The 22942-nt window shown below is 42.0% G+C and overlaps 2 protein-coding genes across 6 annotated transcripts in view; one reads left to right on the top strand and one right to left on the bottom strand.

Moving 5' to 3' along the window:
• Nucleotides 1-22942, top strand: part of xkr4 (XK related 4) — a 350180-nt gene that overhangs the window by 128671 nt on the left and 198567 nt on the right. The window lies entirely within an intron of this gene.
• Nucleotides 13003-22942, bottom strand: part of tmem68 (transmembrane protein 68) — a 369137-nt gene continuing 359197 nt past the window's right edge. For 3 of the 5 annotated variants that reach the window (XM_070974633.1, XM_070974634.1, XM_070974632.1), the window contains exons 6-9: nucleotides 20651-20844; nucleotides 19666-19726; nucleotides 14592-14735; nucleotides 13010-13824 (exon numbers count right to left, since the gene is read on the bottom strand). In XM_070974633.1, the coding sequence (XP_070830734.1) occupies nucleotides 13274-13824; nucleotides 14592-14735; nucleotides 19666-19726; nucleotides 20651-20844 (950 nt within the window). In that variant the 3' untranslated portion in view covers nucleotides 13010-13273. Of the gene's footprint in view, nucleotides 13825-14591; nucleotides 14736-19665; nucleotides 19727-20650; nucleotides 20845-22942 lie in introns of all 5 variants that reach the window. The other 2 variants (XM_070974635.1, XM_070974636.1) reach the window with 1 other exon arrangement.

The following is a 22942-nucleotide window of genomic DNA, read 5'->3' as shown; positions in this document are numbered from 1 at the left end:
GTACTATTGCAGAGGTTGTTCTAATTTTAATTAGATTCTTATGTTTAACTCCTCTTCTCTGTACTTTTGGTTTACTTAGTTTACGTGGTCGGGGGGCAGACACACTCTCTATGGAGTGTTGGGTGGGTAACTGCTCTAATGGAGGCGCAGAGAAGCGTGTAGGACTGCAGCTCTGCCTCCTGGTCTCAACTCTGAGTTGTCAGGGGTTAGGTTCATAAATAAAATCGGTCAGATTTCTAGAGATGAGAGCTGCTCCCTCCAAAGTGGGATGGATGCCGTCTCTCCTAATCAGACCAGGTCTTCCCCAGAAAGTCTGCCAATTATCAATGAAGCCCACACCGTTTGCTGGACACCACCTCGACAGCCAGCGATTGAACGATGACATGCGGCTAAACATATCATCACTGGTCAGATTTGGCAGGGGTCCAGAGAAAACTACGGAGTCCGACATCGTTTTAGCATATGTACACACCGATTCCACATTAATTTTAGTGACCTCCGATTGGCGTAACCGGGTGTCATTACCGCCGACGTGAATAACAATCTTACGGTATTTACGCTTATCCTTAGCCAGCAGTTTCAAATTTGATTCGACGTCGCCCGCTCTGGCCCCCGGCAGGCATTTGACTATGGTCGCTGGTGTCGCTAACTTCACATTTCTCAAAATGGAGCTGCCAATAATCAGAGTTGGTTTCTCAGCAGGTGTGTCGCCGAGTGGGGAGAACCTGTTAGAAACATGAAGCGGTTGGTGGTGACCCGTGGGCTTCAGCTTGGGACTATGCTTCCTTCGAACAGTCACCCAGCCTCCCTGGTTTCCCGGCTGCTCGGGAGCTGTCGAGGGACGGCTAGCCGGAGCTGCACTTGGTCGGTCCGCACCGACTACGGGGGCCTGGCTAACTATAGCTAATGGTTTTGTTTCGATGGTGCGGAGCCGAGCTTCCAATTCACTAAGCCTCGCCTCCAACTCACCAAATAAACTACATTTATTACACGTACCAGTATCACTAAAGGAGGCAGAGGAGTAGCTAAACATGTGACACACCAAGCAGGAGAGAGCTGGAGAGGGACAGAGAGAAGCCATCGCTAGCTGCTAGGCTAAGTTGGTATAGCTAGCAGAGCAGACAAGCGCGTAGACAAATAAAATTGACGGTCGCCAAATAAACAGACTTATGGGTGCTTGAGCAGAACTAATGTGACTCTAGAGCGCGGATGAAAGGCCGCTGTAACAAAACACAGAGCAAATTACACTCAGAGGAACAAGAGCGACAAACGCACACTACTCGTAAGGCAGCAACCAGAAACAGGAAGTGAGACGATACGCTTACCTCAGCACGTCAGACCTGCGGGGCAGTGCAAACCGCAGGGCAGTGTAAACCGGTTTCAAGTAATTCCTTTGTGGTGTTGAAACTGTATAAGTAAAAAATAGAAAAGCAAAAAAAAAAAAAAAGAGATATCGGTGCAGCAAGAGGCTGTGGCAAATCGTGATTCACGTGAAAGAGCTCAGTATATATACATCTATATGCGTATGTGTGTATATATGCCTACAACGTTGTGTGTATGTCTATGTCTATGTTATGTGTTATTAAGAAATAGCAAGGAGTTTGAGATAATCCTTATAGAAATACGGAATTCTATTAGATATAATTAGAGATTGAAATAAAAGCGGTTGATGCTAATATAAATATATATATATATATAGTATACTACTGTACTAATATCATATATCATAATATAGAATGAGTGTATGAGTGGAGAAACTGTAAAATAATACAGCAATTAAGCTTTGTTGTGACTCGTTCAGTGTCTAGTATGTATGCATACTACAGGGGTGTGTTGCTCGGACTGTGTCATACAAACCACCTGGCTGAATGAGTTGCTCCAAGGTAATGTGTGTTTGATAAGATCCAACCATACTTGTATGGGAAGATCAGGGTGACTGTGAAGTTTGTGTGACTGATAAGCCCATTGAAAGTCCAAAGCACACCAGTCCCAGTAGTGAGTCAGTTAGAATTATGAGGAACAAAACGGGGAAATTAAAACCATTACCTGACCCTCTTACAGGCCCTGCTAAATTAATGACAGAAAAATGGGGAAGAAATGTGGTTGAGGATGTTCCACTTTGGCACCATGTCACTGAGGGGGTGTTTCCATTGATAGGCACATTAAGTACTGATTGTTTAAGAAGGTGTAGAGTACTGGTAGTAGAAAACATGCAGGGAAAAGAAAGTAGGGTAAAGAAAGATGAACTGACAAGCTTATCAGAAATGAAGGAAGCGAAGTCAGTAGCAGGATTGATGTTAAACAAGAAATGAAAGAAGAGAGTATGTGTGAAAGAAAGGAGAAAAAAATGTAGGGCAAGAAATAGGGAAATGGCTCTGCCTCCATATGTTGTCTCCAGGCCTGCAGCCCCTCCTTCTCAAGGGACAACTTTTCAGCAGGGGTCCACCCCTGCAACCAAAAGCCACCAGAAAGACTCTGAGGGGGAGAAGGAAGAACAAGCATTGTACCCTGACCTGTCTGCTCTCTCTTTGACTCATCAAAAAAAAAAAAAAAAAATCAGCAGGCTAAGCTTCCTTCTCCCAAGAAGTCTCTGTCTACAGCAGTATACCCCATGCCTATGATGGTGTTTCCCAACCCCCAACCACGGCCAACGGGTGACGAGGCACATGCACATTGGGATCCAGAAGTGCTCGTGTACAGGCCGTGGCATCCAGATGAACTGAAGGAGACTGCTAAGGAGCTACCTGATCCGCAAAAGACTATAGAGGGGCTCACAACATCTTGGGCAAAGAAAATGGTCTCACCAGAAAGGCAGAGAGAGAAGACTGGGCCCACAGCCAGCATTTCAAAGACAGCTGGATGGCAAGTTGAGATGCTACAGATGTGAAGGCGATGGGCACATCTCACAGAATTATGCAACCCCCGAGACTTTCCAACAGACCAGCTCCTGGCCACATTCACCACCTAAAGGACTATGTTCATTCTCCAGGACTCCCAGTAACACAGCCATAGGAGACAGCGGAGGCAGGTCAGAGCATTGAGCAGCAGACACACACATTCACACACACACAGCAACACTCATGACAACATTGATGAACTAGTTGTCATATACCACCAGTGTGTACAATTAACATTAGAAGTCACCACCTAAATTGATTCTGTCATTCATAAATGAAAGTGCCATTGTGGAAAGCCCTAATTCACCATGTAACACCCCCATGTCGCCTGTAAAGAAACCAAATGGGGGTTGGAGACCAGTCCAACACCTCAGGGTAGTAAATGAAGCTGTTCAACATCCAGCCCCAATTGTACCTAATCTTGTAACACTAATGTCACAGGTTCTGGCAAACTCCTGCTGACTTACAGTTATTGATTTAGCGAATGCATATTTTAGTATTCCTGTTCACCCTGACTCACAATTCTGGTTTGCTTTCACTTTCAATGGTAAACGTTACACTTGGACGCAGATGCCACAAGGTTATGCTGCCAGTCCCACTTTGTTTACGGCGGCTGTAGCTGAAAACCTGTCGCATTGGCAACCAGTGTGTGGCAGTGCACTTATTCAGTATGTTGATGATCTTCTAGTGTGTTCTTCTACACGGGAAAATTGTCAAGCTGACACAGTGGCATTGCTTTGTTTCCTGGCAGAAAACTGTCACAAAGTTTCAAAAGACGAGCTGCAGCTTGTTGCGCAATCAGTGCGTTATCTTGGCCATATTATAACTCTGGAGGGTTGCAAATTAGGTCCGGACTGCATCCAGGCTTTCTTGGATGTTCCAAAACCACAAACAAAAAAGCAGATGATGTCTTTTTTGGGTTTAGCAGGCTATTGCCGTCCATGGATTCGTGATTTTGTGGAGATCTCCCAACCCCTGTATGACATCACACATGGGGGAAAACATTTGACTATGACTGACTCTTTGACTTGGACTTCTGATGCAGAGACAGCTCTTACTGAGCTAAAGCAAGCTTTATCTAGCTCACCTTGTTTAGGACTCCCAAATCCTACCATTCCTTACAATCTCTTTGTGTCTGAACGTGATGGTTTTATGTCAGCAGTCCTAACACAGTCCCATGGTGACAGACAGCGTCCAATAGGTTATTATTCAAAACGACTTTCCACAACAGAAAGGGCTATGATAGCGTGTCTAAGGGCTGTAGCAGCCGCCACTGAAGCAGTTATGGCCACAGTTGACATTGTTGCTATGTGTCCTCTTGTTGTGCATGTTCCCCATGCTGTTCACTCCCTCATTCTTCAAGCAAAAACTGCTCACCTAACACCAGCAAGACTACTGCACTGGCAAAATGTTCTACTAACAATGTCGCATGTGACTCTAAAACGCTGTACTGTCCTTAACCCATCAACTCTACTTCCTACGACCGAAGATGGAGAACCTCATTCTTGCTTAGAGGTGGTTGACATTGTGTCAAATCCACGTGATGCGCTGTCTGACACACCCCTGTCTAACCCTGACTGTGTTTTCTTTGTAGATGGTTCTGCCATGAGGGACCCCTCAAATGGCTCCCCTTGTGTGTCCTATGCCATATGTACAAACCATAATGTAATTGAAAGTGCCAGATTACCTAATAACCTATCTGCTCAGGCAGCCGAATTGTTTGCACTAACCCGTGCTTTCATTCTAGGAAAAGGACAAACCATCACAGTTTACACAGATTCTCAATATGCATTTAATGTCTGCCACAACTTCCATGCTTTGTGGAAAAAACGTGTTTTCTTTACTTCTACAGGCAAGCCAATTGCTCATAGAAGTCTCATTATTAACCTTTTGTCTGCATTACTTCTACCAACCTCAGTAGCAGTATGCAAATGTCAAGCCCACACAAGATCTATTGACCCTGTGTCACAGGGTAATGCAGCCGCAGATACTGCTGCGAAAGCGGCTGCTCTCTCACCTGTCTCCCCCATTTTGCAAATGCCTTTGTCTGTCCAACATGATGTCTTTTCTCTTAATGATGTCTCTTTGCTGCAAACAGGAGCTGATAATGGAGGAAAAGCATTGTGGAGACGAAAAGGGTGTAATGTACTCCCAACCGGAGTCTGGGTGAACTCTCAGTTCTCCCAAAATCCATATTCCCTTTCCTAGCTAAATTGATACATGGTCCTGACCATGTATCAAAAGGGGGGATGATGGATATTGTAAATAGATTATGGTATGCACCAGGATTTTCAGCATTTGCTGAAATTTTTGCAAAAAATGTTTAATTTGTGCAACAAGCAATGTAGGCAGAGGGGAAACAATGCCCTTGTCAGCTCATCCTAAACCAGAGGGTCCTTTTGAACATTTAATGATGGACTTCATTGAACTTACTCCATGTAGGGGTTACAAATTTTGCCTTGTCATTGTTGACATGTTTTCAAAATGGATTGAGTGTTTCCCATGTAAACATGCCACAGCTGTCTCAGTTGCAAAAGCATTGTTGAGAGAAGTAATCCCAAGATGGGGACTTCCATCCAAGTTAACTAGTGATAATGGATCTCATTTTGTTAACAATGTAATTCAGAGCCTTTCAGACAGCCTCCGAATAAATCTGAAAACACATTGTGCCTACCACCCAGCTAGTGGAGGGGCAGTGGAAAAGGCTAATCAGACTTTGAAGACAAAATTGACAAAGTTAATGGCAGAAACTAATCTTTCATGGATTGAAGTTTTACCACTTGCATTAATGTTCATGAGAGGCCGCCCACATAAGACAACTGGACTCTCTCCTTATGAGATACTTACTGGGTGTCCTATGCGAATGACCAACACCCCTTTTCCACAAAATAGGTTAACACTGACAGGAATGGATGATGACATGTTAAGATACTGTTGTGTGCTTAACCATGTCTTGAAGCTTATGTTTCCTAAGGTGAAAGCTGCCCTTCCTGAGCCTACAGCGGTACAGCTCCATAACATTTGACCTGAAGATTAGGTGCTGGTGAAGGATTTCAGGAGAAAACACAGAGAGACACGTGAATTCATGCATCGCAGTGCAAACCTTTCCCCAGTGATGCCTTGGACACAAAAGAAACAACTCAGCCGGCAGGAAGCTGAAAAGGGTTCCTGGTGGAAAATCCTGATGTAGTTGCAGTTGTAGTTGATGCAGTTTTCATCATGTGGTTGATCTAGCATAGTCCAACTGCAGTTTCCAGCTGAGCAGCAAGATGGTAGCTGTTCCTACAACCAGCTGAACTCCAGAGAGGATGGCGATGGATTATTATCATCGAGGGCGCAAGAAGACACAGAGGGGAGAAGTGGCATTGGCATGCAACCAACGCAGGGTCAGGAGACCCCAGAAGAAAATGACATCAGAACAGCCAAAATAAAGCAGCTGATCAGGAGAAAGACACAATTGTTTGAACGGAATGACCGGAGACCCTGGGGGTTTGATGCTGAAATCTTAAACTGATCACTTTGGCCCCTGGGGTACCATGGCAATTCATGCTTTCATTCCTGTTTTTATTGGTTTTTGTATGCTTTTGTACATGTGTGCTTACTTGTATGCAGGCCCTGATATATAAATGGATAAATGGGGTAGTTGGGGAAGAGAAAACATCACTGCACGTTAAAATACCCTTTGAACTAAGTAATAATGATGAACCAGATTTTCACCCTACATCAGAATAGGCACCAAGAAACCCTTATAGTGAATCAGATGATAAGTTTGTGTAACAGTGTTTTGCTTTTATTGGGATCTGTATTGATGATTTTTCAAATTTGATATTTTGATGTAATTCCTAAATATGTTGTTGACACTTTGTGTCAAAAGGGAGGAATGTAGGAATTAGATGACTTACTAATCCTGGGAATCAGTCTACAGTATGAATTGTAAAACTCTTTATGGCCCTTTGTCACTGAGGGGAGAAAGAGGATCAAAGGACATTCAGTGGGGGACACTGGATAGAGGGGGAAGGTAAAGGTACAATTCACTGTACCTGAGGAGTTTATGGTATAGTATAAACCCTAAAGAAACGGATGAGTGAACTCCCCCAAATGGTCGTTGTCTTTGAAGGAAGGTTTATGATTACCAGTTGTGTGTGTGATAACCATCTGTCCTTTTGTTGAAAAGTATAAAAGCCAAGACATTGTGGAGATCTGCAGAGAACACTCTGCATGAGTCTTCCCTCCATGCTGCATGTATTAAAGAGACCTGATTCATCACACCGAGTCTATAATTCTTCAGAGAATTAGCAACTCTCAACAAGCAACAAGGAGAATTTCCCTTACACCACCCAAGCCTGGTATCATATGAAAGCAGAGAGTCCGAAGGTCCTGGTTGTTTACATAAAGAGGAGGGGGTTGCTAGTAGTCACTGGGTTGCTGAGACATTGACCAGTCTAACTGCGCTGTTAGTTTCAGCGCTCCGTCTCATTTACACATGCAGGGGCAGAGCACACAGACGACACTGCTGAGCAGCACTACTGACCATTCAGCTCAGGATGAGGAAAAGTAGCTGGCTAGAGCACACACATTCAAATGTAAAAAAAGGGGTGCTGTTATTGGCTGAAAATGCTGGTATGCAACGTTTCTTCTTTCTTTAGCTTTATACATGTATGAATTGTCTTTTTTTTTTTATTTGATTGTATCAGTACACATGTGGAAATTGTGCAACAATGCAGTCAGAGCCTGAGAATGTATACGCTGCCAGGAGGTGCCACAGGTCACAGTCACAGACACATCTTTACCTGCACTTGCAGTGTACGATTGCAGATAACATGCCACTGCAAATACTGACCTTATGTTATGCATAACAGGTTACAAGATGGCTGCAGCAACTGGATGAAAGGCCTCCAGGTGTGACCTCTGCGTGGTGTGTCTTCTTTTGAATAAATATCTTGGAGCTGGTCTGGGTTGTCACAGTTCAGGTTTATTTTTCTTCTCTGCAGTCAAAACATGAACATAGAGCAAAATCACCGTCAACTGTGGACACTGCACATGCTCTCTCTCTACGGAGTTCATCCATTGCTTTTGGGTTTCTTTTTAGAATTTCTGCTTATAAAAAATATTGACATTTCTCATGTTTACAATTATAAAAATACATATACAATAAACAAAAAATATATTTATGTTAATACAAAAAAATTATGAAAGGTTTCATATACTTTTTTTTTAGTTTCTTTCATAACAATGAAATAACAACAACATAAACCATTTTGGGACACACATACCTGCAGTCAAAAATGAACATAGAGCAAAATCACCGTCAACTGTGGACACTGCACATGCTCTCTCTGGAAAGACAGCATACGTACCGTTTTAGCTAGCAATGCGCAGGAATAATAATTTTTCCTTTACTGACAATAAAACACCCGAAAGCCCGCAGCCAACTCAATAAAAACATAGCGAAATTAACTTTAAACAATTAACAACAAACAAAATACAGCTAATTAAGGTTTTCAGTGCTTTTTAAAGGTTGGTTAATATTATTTTGTCCACAGACATTCACAGATACGTTACCTCTACGGAGTTCATACATTGCTTTGGGAATTACCCATAATGCTTTGCTAAACTAAGACTGCAGGCACCGATGAAAACAGCAGATGGCGCTGTTGTCCCATTTAGCGGGATTTAACCAATGTATTTTATCATGAACCTTTTTAACTATGTTACACAGGCATGATTGACCATCCAGATTTCACACCTGTTTGCCTAAATGTGCATACAACACTTACAGGGTTGACTACGGTCCTTTACAGCTATGGGGGCCAGAGCAGTGAGTTTCATCTTAACCAACTTCATTGTTCATACGCCATAATAAACTAAATAAAGTCAGTCATATCTTTTCTTGAACATATAGCCAAGTTTTTCCTTAGCAAATACTGTATATTACACATTTATTCACATGAAACATTTTATAGATATACAATAAATATTTATTGACATGAATATTTGTACATGGAAATACAGTACAAGTGAAGGACTCACTGAATTCATATTAGAAAAATGTGAATACAGATGCTGACATTATAGAACCTTTTGACTAACATATTGTTCAATTTTCTCAGTTGTTACAGGTATCTAGCCTATATGAGTTTTGTGAGCTGGTGCTGGAGCTTCCTTGGCCAGAAGATTTGTGTAGTCATCCCATCACGTGCATGTCCATCAAATCATCAATATACCCTGTGCAATACACAGACACACAGAAAACATGAATCATTAGTATCATTTATTGGATTATTCAACAACTGTTAATATAGTGACATTTTGCACTTTGAATTCTGTGGTTAAGTGTGTAGTTTTTGGTTTATTTATTGTGTGACATGTACAATATAAATGTTTGTTTTTTGAGTAAAAAAAACAGTTAACACGAATGTGGCCTCAGTCTTCACTGGTTTGGCTCTGCACTCTCTCTTCATGAACTTTGGAAAGCTCAATTTGAAAAGAGGATCCCCTGATGATATGGTGGTTTGTCCTCTAACAGCATTCTCGCTGTAATGCAGTGCAAAAGTATATTTTTATGATAACAGGCCATACTTAGGAGTAAAACATGACAGCACTGTTACAGTGTAAATTCAAGCACTAAAGGCTGCAACAGCTCACTGCTACACTTGATCAATTCAATTCAATTCAATATTCCTTTATTCGTCCCTCGAGGGGAAATTCCGAATCAACAGCAGGTAACTGCAATGATGCACTGGCCTATGTAAAAAGAGAGAAGTGACATCAGCTTTATCTTACGTGTATAGCTATGCCAACAGCTGCATGCAGCGTAAAAAAGGATCACTCAGAAATAAAATCCAGAGAAAAAACGCTTGGAGTGTAAATTGTGCTGGGATGTAGCAGTCTCAACCATACATTCGTTTTGCCCTGGGCTTTTCTAACATACACCAGTTTAGAAGATATTTCCAAACGCATTATTTTCACAAATTCCAAAACTTAGACCCAGTGAAGCGTTCGTGTATGTATCGCTTGACTGACCTGGTCGCTGGGTTTGCATATGAAGACCGTGCTGATTGCTAACTAGAAGCTAGTGGTTAGCGTTAGCTTCTGCTATATGGCAAAACGCTACTTTGTTAGTTCATGTAGAACTGAAAAATGAACACAGCTAAACATTTGTAAATGCTGGCATCTCCCTCGGACATGCACTAAATCATTTACAAGACCAGAAACGTGGTGTGATGTACCAGAAGCTACAGTAGCAGCGAGCTAACGTTTGACGGCTGAAGCCATAGTCTCGAAGCTAGCGGTTAGCCTTAAATCGTTCTCAATGGCAAAACAAACACGCTACAACACGCAAGAGTTTGCGCTAATCTACAAAAGAAACACACAGCTAATTATTTGTATACTTACATGTCCTTCCTCTGCAGGTATTCCACGCGAAGTTGGAAGTGAGCCCTCCTTTAGATGATGTCTCTCGGCTAATCCTGCCTCGTACTGACCGAGGTTGGAAAAACAGTCAGCCTTGAAGTGGTTAGCACACACCAGCAGGTTTTTGCCAACTGTAGCGGGGACGTTGCCTTCAAAAATGAATTCAATCCACGGCTCTTTTGTCCTCTGCGGCTGGGAGCCGATGGAGCGATTTGTGCTGGTCTTTACAGCCAACAACAGAACAATGCGTGTAGCGCCTCGACATGATAACTACTTACAAGGTGCTTTCAATAACGAAATGGCGTATCTGTGGTAGTGCTGTATCTGGTGGGTGGAGAGACACCAGGGAGATGGGGAGGGAGTGCTGGCTGGTGGGCGGGAACATGTTCCCATATTGCGTATTAGCGACCGACAATTGAGAATGGCTCATGTGGAAGGGTGTTTTCAGAAATCCGTATCTCACTCGAAATAGCACGGTCTTATTTCACACTTTGTATGTGTGTGGCAGCACCAGAGACCCAAAATAACACCCCAAAACCCAGAAAAAGTTGGTTTTTCATAATATGGAACCTTTAAAAATACTCACTCAACATTATGTATGTCACCCTTAACTAAGGTGATCATGTTTTGATAACAGAAAACCAGCACACTTGGTCTGGCAATGAGATATTCAAATGATACTCAAGGTTTACTCAAAGATGCCTTATAATTTAAATACATTTAAAGTATTTTTTAAATTTACTTTATTTTTGTTAAGCAGTTTTTTCCATGTCTAACAAAAAAGGAGCAAAAGGGTGGGGAAAACGGGTGACAAATAACTTAAGTTGGCAAAAAGGTTGGTAAAATTAGTGAAAAATAACTTAAATTGGCAATAAAGAAGAAAGAGGCAGGGGGAAGTATATGTTAAAGTGCGGATCAATTTAATGCCTTATAAAAGAATTAAAAACCAGGACATTTTCGTCACTTTATAAAAAAAAAAAACAACCAGAGCCAGGACAGGACATGAAAACAAGACACCCTGGGCCTTAACTTTACAACTGATTTCAGGTAATGTCAGTGTCACAGTTTCTAACCACTGGTGTTGCATATAATGGATGCTAAGCTAAAGTTACACAAAGCTATCTCTCAACAGGTCCAACTTACCGTTCTTTGTGCAGCTTCAGGTGTCGAACAAAGTTGGAAGTTGTCACCTCTCCATCTGTTATTCTCACGCTGCAGGTTTTGCATACGGCAATTCGTTTTTTGTTTATGACCTCGTAATTTGCAAATGCAAATGAAATTATCCTCGGTGGCATTGCTCCACATCTCTGCAGCAGTCTGGCGCTCACGTAAAGTAACGTGTAATCCACACCCTCTTTGTTTGTTCCTCTTATCCCTGATTGGACGTTAATAGATGCATTCAATGGGAAAGATTCTGTGGGAAACTTTACTGTCTTGCTGGAAATGACAGAATGCCGTTAGTCGAATACTTTGAATGGGGGTACATTTACTCAACACTCCTACTGAAAAACTCAAGTATTTTCAAGTCATCAGGCTAAAGTCAGAGTCAAGTTCCGAGTCACTGATCTGAAGTCCAAGTCGAGTTGCAAGTCTTTGATGATATTGTCAAGTCAAGTCCAAAGTCATCAAAATTAATTAAGTCACACGACTCGAGTCCACACCTCTGTGGTAAATACCCAATCATTTAAGTGTTCAGGAAATGATTGTAGCAGTAACATGATAACTGGAAAAGCCTAGCTCGGGGGAGTTCATAAGCAGCCATCAATGTCTGTGGGGAGGGAACTTTCTCCTTGTCCTTACAATTCCCTTCCCACTTCCTCATAGTTAAAATACCAAATTAGTAAGGCCTGCTTCAGACTACAAGATTTTTTTGTCTTTAACGATTGTCGACGTGTCAGATTTAACAGTCTCACTGCCAGAAACTGCAGGGTCTTGGTCGGAGCAAGCTGGCTGCATCAAACAGGCTACTTTGCTCTCAGATCTGGAGTTAGTAATGATAAGCATATTCCCGCAATTAGGTCCAGGGATAATGTTATGACAGCACAGCCAGCTACTCCTTGGGCTGAAGTGCCTCTGCTCTTTCTTGCCACATTTGTCTTTTTTGACTCTTTCCTCCTCCCTCACGGAAATGTCAGATAGCCAGGGGTACAGTTGCCACAGCTCTACGTACTTTTTCTCTCTTTCACTGTCCCACCTAACGGTAGCAACCTCAGCATCCCTCCTCCTCTCCGTCGTTACCTGAAGAATTAACAGTTTACATTCAACATTCTTTTTAAAGAAATTATTAGGAACAGTCCCAAGGAATTAGAGGTATCAGACCTGAAGAAAAAATCCTTATCATTAAAGTAGTATCATTTAGTTTCAAGTGACACTGAAGGTGTGCATATTGCTTACTTAAAGTGCTGTTACAGTATACCATTAAAGGCAACTGTCTGCATTGTCGGTGCATTTCATGGGCATGGACAATAAATCAGATTTATTGACTAACCAACATTGTGGATCTCTTGCTGACCTAAATGTACTTCCCATACAATCCCATAGATTTGAACTGATAACAGCTACAATGACCACTTACATCTATCCAGAAGATGAACCAACCAAGCAGCCCACAATTTCATCATTAACTAATAATACTGTAATCAATTAAGACAAAGGATATCAACGCACGACATAAGATACTGTACACATGTGTAATAGAAAAATAATTAACATTTATTGTTTTTGAGGTCCGCTTATTGTCACATCCAATAACACAACCTCCGAAAGTCTAGCTTTAAACAGATTCATCTTGAACATATATATCAGAAAGGTGCAATAAAAAGAACATGTATGTTAAAAGTAACCTCTGCACTTGCAGTCAATGGTGTTTGGGGGCAGTGAAAAAGAAAAGTAGAAGAGACGTACTTTATTAATCACTTGACACAACCACATACATTACATGCACACGCCATGTTTATGTGAAATTAATTCCTCCACATTTGACCCATCCTGGTAGTCCTTCCTCCGTGGCAGACCAGGAGCGGTGGGCTGTCAGCCAACAGTAGCACCCGGGGACCCAGTTCCTTCCTGTCACCATTGGTCAGGTGGTGATCTTCTTGCATGTTTTTAGTGTTTTTTTTTTTTATTATGGAGGATAGCCCAGGTGAACACGGGGAGAACATGCAAACTCCAAACAGAAAGGCTCCTTTCCTTGAGCAGCAGGCACCGAAGGCATGGTGGAAGACATGCCCCCAGCACCCACAGTGCCCCAGGTGGGAATCGAAGCCGGGACCTTCTAGCTGTGAGGTGACAGTGTTACCACCCTCCACCGTGCCACCTAAATTAAACCAAAAATTCCAACATGTTAGGGCACCAAACCTGTGCACACTGCAGCCACCTGAGTCGTTTAGGTCACACACCAGACAGTTTGTTAATGGTCTTTGTGTTTGGTGTGAAATCTCTCCAACAAGGCTCTCAAGATGTTCCCTGGGATCTGCTGGTGTTGGTCTATCAGAGACTGGACTGCCTGCTGCACCTGCAGAGCAAAAACCATAGTCAGCAGCATGGCATATCAATGATTGTTTTGTGTGGAAGAACTCACCTTATTGCAAACATCCTACATGACACCCCTCAAATTTAATCACAATAGTTGCCACTCTATCAGAAAGAAACCAATTAAACATTAATTAGTTCTATAGTGTTATGGAGCAGCTGGGGCTCAGGAGGTAGAACAGTCATCCACTTATCAGAGGACTGCTGGTCCGATCCCTGGCCTCGGCAGTCTACATGTCGAAGTATCCTTGGGCAAGATACTGAACCCCAACTGAACCCAAAGGAAAACTTTCAAAAATCTAAGTGTTAATAGTTTATTTTCATCAATTAATTGAAGAGAAATCTAAATCAAATCAATATATGGTGTGTCCAGCCTTTGCCTTCAAAACAGCACCAATTCTTCTAGGCACACTTACACTTACATTCATTTTGTAAATTGATAAAAACAAACAGTTATATTTTATGTTTTTGAAAGTATTCTTAGTATTATATTCGTATATTAGTATTCATCATTATTATGGTAATTACAGTGATGACAAACATATATTGTTTGGTGTTGTGTGTGCTCAGATTATTATTTAATGTGCACAGAACAGCTTTTTCCACCATGACACCCCACTGTTTTTAACAATACTGGATAATGGTCAATGCTCAAACGAATCAGTTCTGAAATTTAGTTATGAAGAGAACAAAAAAGAAGGTAGGTAAGAAAGAAAGAAATTCCTCAACAGTACAGTAACTTTAACTCACTCACTTTCTCTGCCAGCTCTGCAGCGCTTATGTTGGAGTCATAAGGAATGGGATCACCAAGGAAGGTTCGAAATTTCACAGGAAATCCACCATAAACAGGAGCTACAGGGAGACGAAACCTCTCATACACCCAGCGGAAACATTCTAGATAGAAAGAGCCAGAAAGACAGCATGTTACATGGATAAATAAGACAGACTTAGACTGAACTTTATTGATCCTAATTTGGGAAATTCTTTTGTTGCAGCAGCAGGTTAAACAATACACATAAACACAGAATAAAACGAGAGAGTGTTCTTAAAAATACAACTAAGTATATAAAGATAGAACAGCAAAATATAACTATGTAAAATACATAAAATTTAACTAAGTGTATAAGCAAATATTAACATCAGTTCTTAAAGAGAGAGAGAGCCAGCGCTAAAAAGTATGTACCAGAAAAAATATGTGCACGTGATCAATACATGTAAACAATAAACAGTATTGTGCAATATTGCAGTAGTGAAAATAATATGTTAACACTGAATATTGGGGTTTGTGAGGTTGGTGGATTAACTGTTAAAATTACTGTTGTACAGTGTGATGGCCCATGGCAGGAGAGATTTCCTGAAGTGGTCCTTGTGACAGCACAGCTGGAGCAGTTTACTGGAGAAGGAGCTCCGCTGTCTGTCCACGAGGTGGTGAGGAGGATGTTCAGGGTTATCCATGATGGACAACAGTCTGTCCAGTGTCCTCCTCTCCACCACCTCCTCAAAAGTGTCTAATTTGCAGCCAATAATGGGAGCCAGCTTCCTTGATCAGTTTGTTCAGTCTGTTGGTGGCTTGAAGGAAGAAGATCACCACCTGACCAATGGTGACAACAAGGAACTGGTCCTCGGGCACTGGTCGGCTTGTAGCCCACCGCTTTGCATGTTGTGTGTTAAAAAATGTGACTAAAAAAGGATTTCTTTTTAAATGCTGCTCCCCCAGCACACTGCAGCAAAGAAGAGTGCACTGGCAACAACAGACTGGTAGAAGATCTCCAACATCTTGCTACATACATTGAATGATCTGAGATTCTTCAGGAAATAGAGTCTGCTCATCCCCTTCTTGTAGACAGCGTTGATGTTAGTTTTCCAGTTCAGTCTGTTGTTGAGGTGCACTCTGAGGTATTTGTAATCCTCCACCACTATGACATTCCCCCCTCAGAATACACAGTGATTATATAATACAATACAATATACTTTATTGTCCCACTTAGGGAAATTTGTCTTGGACTCAGCAACTGTGCCATAAATGCCTTAACAGCCACAATGACAACAAACACAGACTTTCCACATGGGCATTCCAACTAAAACTGAACTTCAAGATACTTATATGAGCTGACCTGCTCAATTGGTGAGTCATGTATGACAACAGGACTGTAGTCCTCTACTGATCTCAGGTCTAAAACCATCTCTTTAGTTTTTTGAACAATCAAGTTCAAACAAATCAAGTGCTCTATTTCAGAGAAATAGGCTGAAGGGCTTGAATCTTTGTGCAGTAGGCTGAGGATGGCAGTATCATCAGAAAATTCAAAAACAAGGTTCCCGGGGTGACTGTTTGTACATTCATTTGTGTAAAGTGTAAAAAGGACTGGGGAGCTGACACAGCCCTGCGGGGCACCTGTGCTGATTGATTTGCACTCTGAGACGGTGTTACTGATTCTTACCTGATTGGTTAAAAAGGAAAAATACCACTTGATTAAAGAAGGGTTAACACTCATCTGCCTCAGTTTTGGGATGAGGAGACAGGGTTGAAGTGTGTTAAAAGCTGAACTAAAATAAATAAATAAAATCCATGCATATGCTTTTGGGCATTCCAAGTGCTTGACAGTGAAGTGGGTGATACTGTTGATGGCATCATCAGTACCTCTCCTCTGCCTAGAAACAAACTGGTATGGGTCAAGTGCCAAATTAACCTCTGCCTTTAGCATAGGCAGCATGTATTTCTCAAAACTTTTCATCACAATTGAAGTCAGGGCCACGGGTCTAAAATCATTGTTATCAGCTGGACACTGTTTCTTAGCTACAGGAACTATCGTGGATTTTTTCAAGAGGGCAGGAACAGTGTGTGAATCCACAGACCACTGGAAAATGGGGAACCAAACTAGAGTGAGCTCTTCTGCACATGCCTTTAAGAGCAGTGCAGTAATGCCATCAGGACCAGTGGATTTTTCAGTACACACATGTTTAAAGATGGACTGAATCATGTGTTGGTCAATTACAATCCTGCAGCTAGCATCAGTTAAAATAGTTCCCATTACATTATTGCATTCCTCAGAAAAGTCATGGTTTTCAAAACTGAGAAAAAAGACATTCAGTTCATTTGCTTTCCCCAGATCATCATCAGTGCTGAAGCGCTTCTTAGTGGTATTCATATTTGTAATGGCTTTCATAGAGTCCCACAGCTTTTTGAATCCATTGACATGTAAGTGGGCTCCATTGTGTCCTTGTGATGCTTTCTGGCTTCTTTTAGCCTCTGGTTGAGTTCTCTTTGCACCATTTTCAGTCCTGCTCAGTCATTATTTTTAAAAGCCAGCTTTTTCCTGTTAATACAGTCCCTTATGCACTTGGTTATGTAAGACTTACTGTTAAAGTACACTGTAATGTCCTTTTTAGTGACCACATTGTCTACACAAAATGTATGTAGTCTGTTATTACTTCAGTGGCCTCATCAATCTCCAAATTAGAAAATATATCCCAGTCTGTGCAGAGGAAGGATCCCTTGAGTGTCTCTATGCTGTCCTTGTCCCACACTGTCACTGTCTTAGTCTGTGGCTTGCTCCTTTTGAAAACAGCCTTATAAATTGGAATTAACTGGACAGTATTAGGACCAGAGTTTGACAGTGGGGGCAGTGGTTTTGCAGTGTATGCATTTTTTGTTTCCATAACATTTATCTAAAACTCTATTATGTCGTGTGTCACATGTCACACTTTGTTTGAATCCGGGGAGAGATAGTTCTAGCTTACAATGGTTAAAATCTACAAGAATCACAACTGGGGCTCCAGGTGTGCGTTGTAGTTGTTGGTGAATGCAGTCTGCTATTTGGGTAGCAGCTCCAGCCACGTTTCCGCTGGGGGGGAACATACACAGCACATATTAAAACATTTACAAACTCTCTTGGAAGGTAGAAGGGTCTCAGTGACAGGCATAGTAGTTCTACATCAGCCGTGCATACAGTCTCTCTCACAGTGTAATTCCTACAGCAGCTGTCATTCACAAACAGACAGACCCCGCCCCCTTGGCTCTTCCCTGACAGCTCTGTTCTGTCTGCTCAGATGAGAGAGAAACCCTTCAACTCAATGAGAGAGTCAGGCATATCTCAATGGAGCCAAGTTTCTGTGAACACCACCACCCTGTACTCGAAGCAAACTTTGCTGTTAACACGGAGCTCCTCCATTTTGCTCTTCAGTGATCTGATGTTGCTGAGTAACAGGCTGGGCAGCAGTGGTCTGTTTCCTCTTCACTAGAGACGCTGCCGTATTCCATAGGACGGAGGGACCACAGTGTGTTTTTGGAGTAATACAGTGGCAGCTTCGTCTCTGCGCATGTATGAGAAGCTGTTTGACAGGACACCAACAATTCCCAAACAATCAGCACCAGAAGTAATTCTTGTACAAAAGTCGCCATGGTGGTCATTCCAACACAAACTTGTTACAGAAACACACAACACAGACCAATAAAATAAGACAATCAGACAACTAGAATCACTGTGAACTGTAGAGGGTCCAGTGATGATTTTGGCTGTGGTCAGAGGTGGGCCAGGACCAGCCTCTCCAGCACCTTCATCATCAGTGATGTAAGGGCAATGGGGTGGTAGTCATTAGGGCCGGATGGAGACTTCCTCTTCGGAACAGGAACCATGCAGGATGACTTCAACAGCGCCGGGACTCTCTGTAGGTTCAGGCTCAGTGTTGATCACAGACAGCTGGCTGTCACAAGTCCTCAGGATCCTGGAACTAATGCCATCAGGGCCAGCAGCCTTGCCCTGGTGCAGCATCTCAGGCAGGGAAGGGTGCTAGTGGCGGGGGTGCTGTGGGGGATGGTGGGGGATGTGGGAGTTGAGTCCAAGGGAGGGATCACCAGGGGGGGTTGAGGGTTGGAGAGAGAAAGCTTGGGCAGAGGGGGGTTATGGAGGCCATTGTGGACAGTGGTGAGGTGTGAGGGGGCTGGGGAAGGCGAGGCCACTCCTGGCTGTGAGTAAAACCTGTTGAAGTGGTTTAGCTCTTTGGCCCTCTCAAGGCTGACGGCTGCTGGTCTGTCTCTTGCCTTGAGCCCCGTGATCTCCTTCATTCCTGTCCACACATCCTTCACTCTGTCCAGCTTCCTCCTGTAAGCACCTCTGCTGTGCCTCAGCTTCTCTCTCAGCTTGTGTTGAACATTCCTCAGTTCTTTTTTGTCCCCTGACCTAAAGGCTTGTTTCTTCCTATTAAGCAGACTTTTCAGGTCACTGGTGATCCAGGGCTTGTTGATGGAAAAGCAGCGTACAGTCCGGGTTGGCAGTATGGTCTGTTCACAGAATTTGATGTACTCTGTGATACACTCTGTCAAGCTGTTGATGTCTTCCCCGTGTGGCTCACACAACACATCCCAGTCTGCTGTCTCAAAGTCCATCAGTGACTCATTAGCCTCCTAAGTCCACCTACTCACTGTCCTCATGGACACAGGCTGCCTCTGGACAAGAGGGACATATTAGGCTGTGATCAGCTCTGCCTAGGAGGGGGAAGGGCTGTGGCACTGTATGCATCCTTTGCATTAGCATACAGTACGTCCAGTGTGGTGCTGCCTCTGGTGGGGCAGTTAATAAATTGGTGGAATGAAATCTAGTCATAATAATAATATATCATGTATAATGTAGACAATGACAAATGAACAGGTTACTATCACATTCATATTAACCCGAGTCAGGTCAGCACACTCTGTTTTTCGACTGTGTATGGAATGTCCTGTGCTGTGTCTTCCTATGTGTTTGACTGTGTCCTGTGTGAATTTCAAATTGTGTGTCCATCAGCGATACAGTCAGTCTTTCTGATTTTAACTTTCTTCTACACTTACTGAGTGTTCCGAGAGATCTGAAGCCTTCACGCACATTCTGGGTAAACATTGGAATTATTGGCTGAAAGAGAGACGACAAGAAAGAGAAGATTAGAGAGGAGGGCTTTGTACACTGCAGAATTATAACATAGAGAATAATATGACAAAGATCCCTTATACAGTGCATTATTACACTTGTTGAGATTAGTGACATTTTAAGTTTGTTAACTGTTTTCAGAACAATCCATACATGCTAATAAGAGTAAATGTGATGAAGATTTGAAAATGGCAAAAAAGCAATACTAATCTGAAATGTTTCTCATAACCCCACGACACATTACGCTTTAGCTATTTAATACATGTGTATATGCAAACAATAACTACAAAAAAGATGGCTACTTGTCTAGCAATACGTTAATGTCTTATTTTGTGCCAGCCTGAAAGCACCACACAAAGGCCTATATCAGACACTTCAGCTGGTCAGCTCACTTAACATGTCAGTGAAAACACACAATACTTTAATTCATAGATGTAGTTGGTAATGCAATGTTCAACTATACTACTCTTGACAATTTTCTTATAATGAGCTAATAAAATAGATATGTATCTTGTTAATATACCAGAATAAAAAAAATGAAAAATTAGAAAATAGTAAGTGCATGTAGGTTATGTCCTCCACTATGGCAAAGCAATAAATAAACACCAAACATTAAATAACAGGATTTCCACATTCAAAATGTAAAGTTTAGAAAAGATAGTCATATGCAGATGGTGGCTGGTCATAAGGAGTAGTGTTGCAACAGTCTGTTAATCCACCCAAAAACATTTTAAACATATATAAACTGGAAGTATTATGTATCTGCAAGTGTACTGGGAAACAATGTGACAAATGTAACAGTAAGTGAAATTTCTAATCTGCTATAATGATCAAGAATGTCATGCACTCCAGGCATTTCATAAAAGTGCTGAAAGACAGTCACAGTAGATTTCAGGAATGACGACACACCACTTGTGAGTCGATGGCAACCTGGGCAAAGCCTTTGCGTTTGCCCCAGAGAAGAGGATAGGTCTCATCACTGAACAGAGCCTCCCGTACTCCTCCTGGAGAAATCCCTAACAGGTGACCGTTCCTCAGAGCCCGCACACACTCCTCCTGAGGACCATGCATCACACTGAACACCTCCAACAGTAACTTGAAACCTGGAGGAATGGGATGGGATGAAATAAAATAAGGATGCAGTAGAATAAGAAAGGGGGGGGGGGGGGGGGACTTATGCTGGTAATAAAGAAGTGCAGGGAAAAAAATACCTACACATATAGTTGAACCCAAAGGTATTTCATGGATTTGAAAATCTGTCTTCTAACATTCTCAACATGACAAACTAGCAGTATCAAAAAGTACTGGGAGTTAGTTCCAAACACACAGTCACATGTTTACTGGGTAAGATTTTTGAGGGCTAAGGCTGGGGTCAGACTACAGGATGACTGTCTTTTGAGATGGTTGTTGTGTAAGATTAGGTGATCTCACTGTGGTGGTAAAGGTAGACTCTGTCTTTTCCTCTCCCAGTCAATAGAAAGTGCAGAGGGTGATGTCACACCCACAGGTGAGATTAAATTGGTGTAATGACCTGGACTGTTCTGTGGTCCTATTAGTCACCAAACATGTTGTAGAAATTGTCAAAATAGATAATAGACAGTCTTTTTGTCAAGACAATGTGAAGCACCCCAGATAAAGCTGCGGCTGTCTTCCACTATGACACATGACTAGGGCTGGGCGATAAAAATGATAGCGATATGTCTCGCGATAGACACGTCATCAATATCAATAAAAAATGTGTTCGATAAAACATTCGATAATTTTTTTTTTTTCTTCTTCGGAAGAAACCTGAAGTTACGAAGCGAGGTTGGTTGCATGAACAAAGGCTCTCACTCTCAGGTAACCGAGCAACGTAGGGAGTAATTGCCAATCAGTGAGAGAGACACGCTAACGCGCCAATCATGTAACATTATCAAGTTCGGTTGCGCCATCTCGTTGTCTCGTGTTTGATGCTCCGCGAGGAGTGAGATGAGAAATAGAAAGCGCTGCAGCAGGCGAAGAAATTGTCGATAAAACAGGGAAAGTCAGCTCGCCAGTATGGAGTTTTTTGGATTTTATAAGTCGGACCGTAGTCAGACCAATGTGGTCTGTAACTTATGCAAGACTGTCGTCCCCACCAAGACCGGTAATACCACAAACTTATTTAACCACCTTAGCCGCGCTCATTCTTTGGAGCGCAGCCGTATTCGCCAACGTCCGCCAACCGCAGCACCACCGCACAAGCAGCAAACCACCATGCAGAGGTATCTGCTTCAGTGCCTGATGACAAATCATCTAAAAGGCACGAAGACATTACGGAGGCAGCGGAATATCATATAGCTAAAGACATGCTTCACTGAACACTGAGGAGAAGCCAGGTTGTAAACATCTCTTATACATGCTTTTTTTTTTTTTTTTCTTAAACACACTCGCAATAAAAATACAATTGAATAGTTCATGTATGTTTAGGGTAAGAAGAGTGACTAAAGTTGTTCATATGTCTTGGCTGGTTTTATAGTTCAGTCAGGTCCACCTCAGTTTCTGCTCTGTTTACAAAACACTGCACATATCTGAAAACATTTTATTCACCAGAAGGTGAAACTTGTGAACTTTCTCCTGGTCCTTATTTCAAATAGGTCATAAAAAATATCAATAATTATCGATATCGACCAATATAAAACACTTATATCGCGATAGAGTTTTCAGCCATATCGCCCAGCCCTACACATGACACAGAATAAAGCCAGTGAATGTCACACCTGACACTCTTTGTTATTCCTCAAGCCTCATGTCGGTTTAGCTGAACAAATATCTGACTGATATCATGTAATCTGATCCTGGCGTAAGAGCAACATTCTTTCTCTATGGCTTCTCTACATTTGGTAAACAGTTAAAAATGGACGCAGACAAAGTCAACTTAAACACTCATCAGGTTCGTGCTGAACAGAGAAACTGAAAGAATAAAATTAAAAGAACATTCTGATTAATTTGGGTGCGAATTATACCATAATAACTATAACTTTGACGATTGCTACTCTTAATCTATCCCTCTTTTTGTACTTGGATGATAGTGATGTTTTTCTGTCTTCCTACCTTCATCACTATTAACATGAAACACTTTACAGTGAAAAATATTTGTATCTCTCTCTTTGTATCTCTATAAACACACAGACACACACACACACACACACACACACACACTAAAATATATATCAATAAAAT

The sequence above is a fragment of the Chaetodon trifascialis genome, chromosome 11 (assembly GCF_039877785.1).
Source record: "Chaetodon trifascialis isolate fChaTrf1 chromosome 11, fChaTrf1.hap1, whole genome shotgun sequence".
Classification (NCBI taxonomy): Eukaryota; Metazoa; Chordata; class Actinopteri; order Chaetodontiformes; family Chaetodontidae; genus Chaetodon; species Chaetodon trifascialis.
The sequence above is the reverse complement of the archived record's forward strand: the minus strand, read 5'-3'. Positions and strand labels throughout refer to the sequence as shown.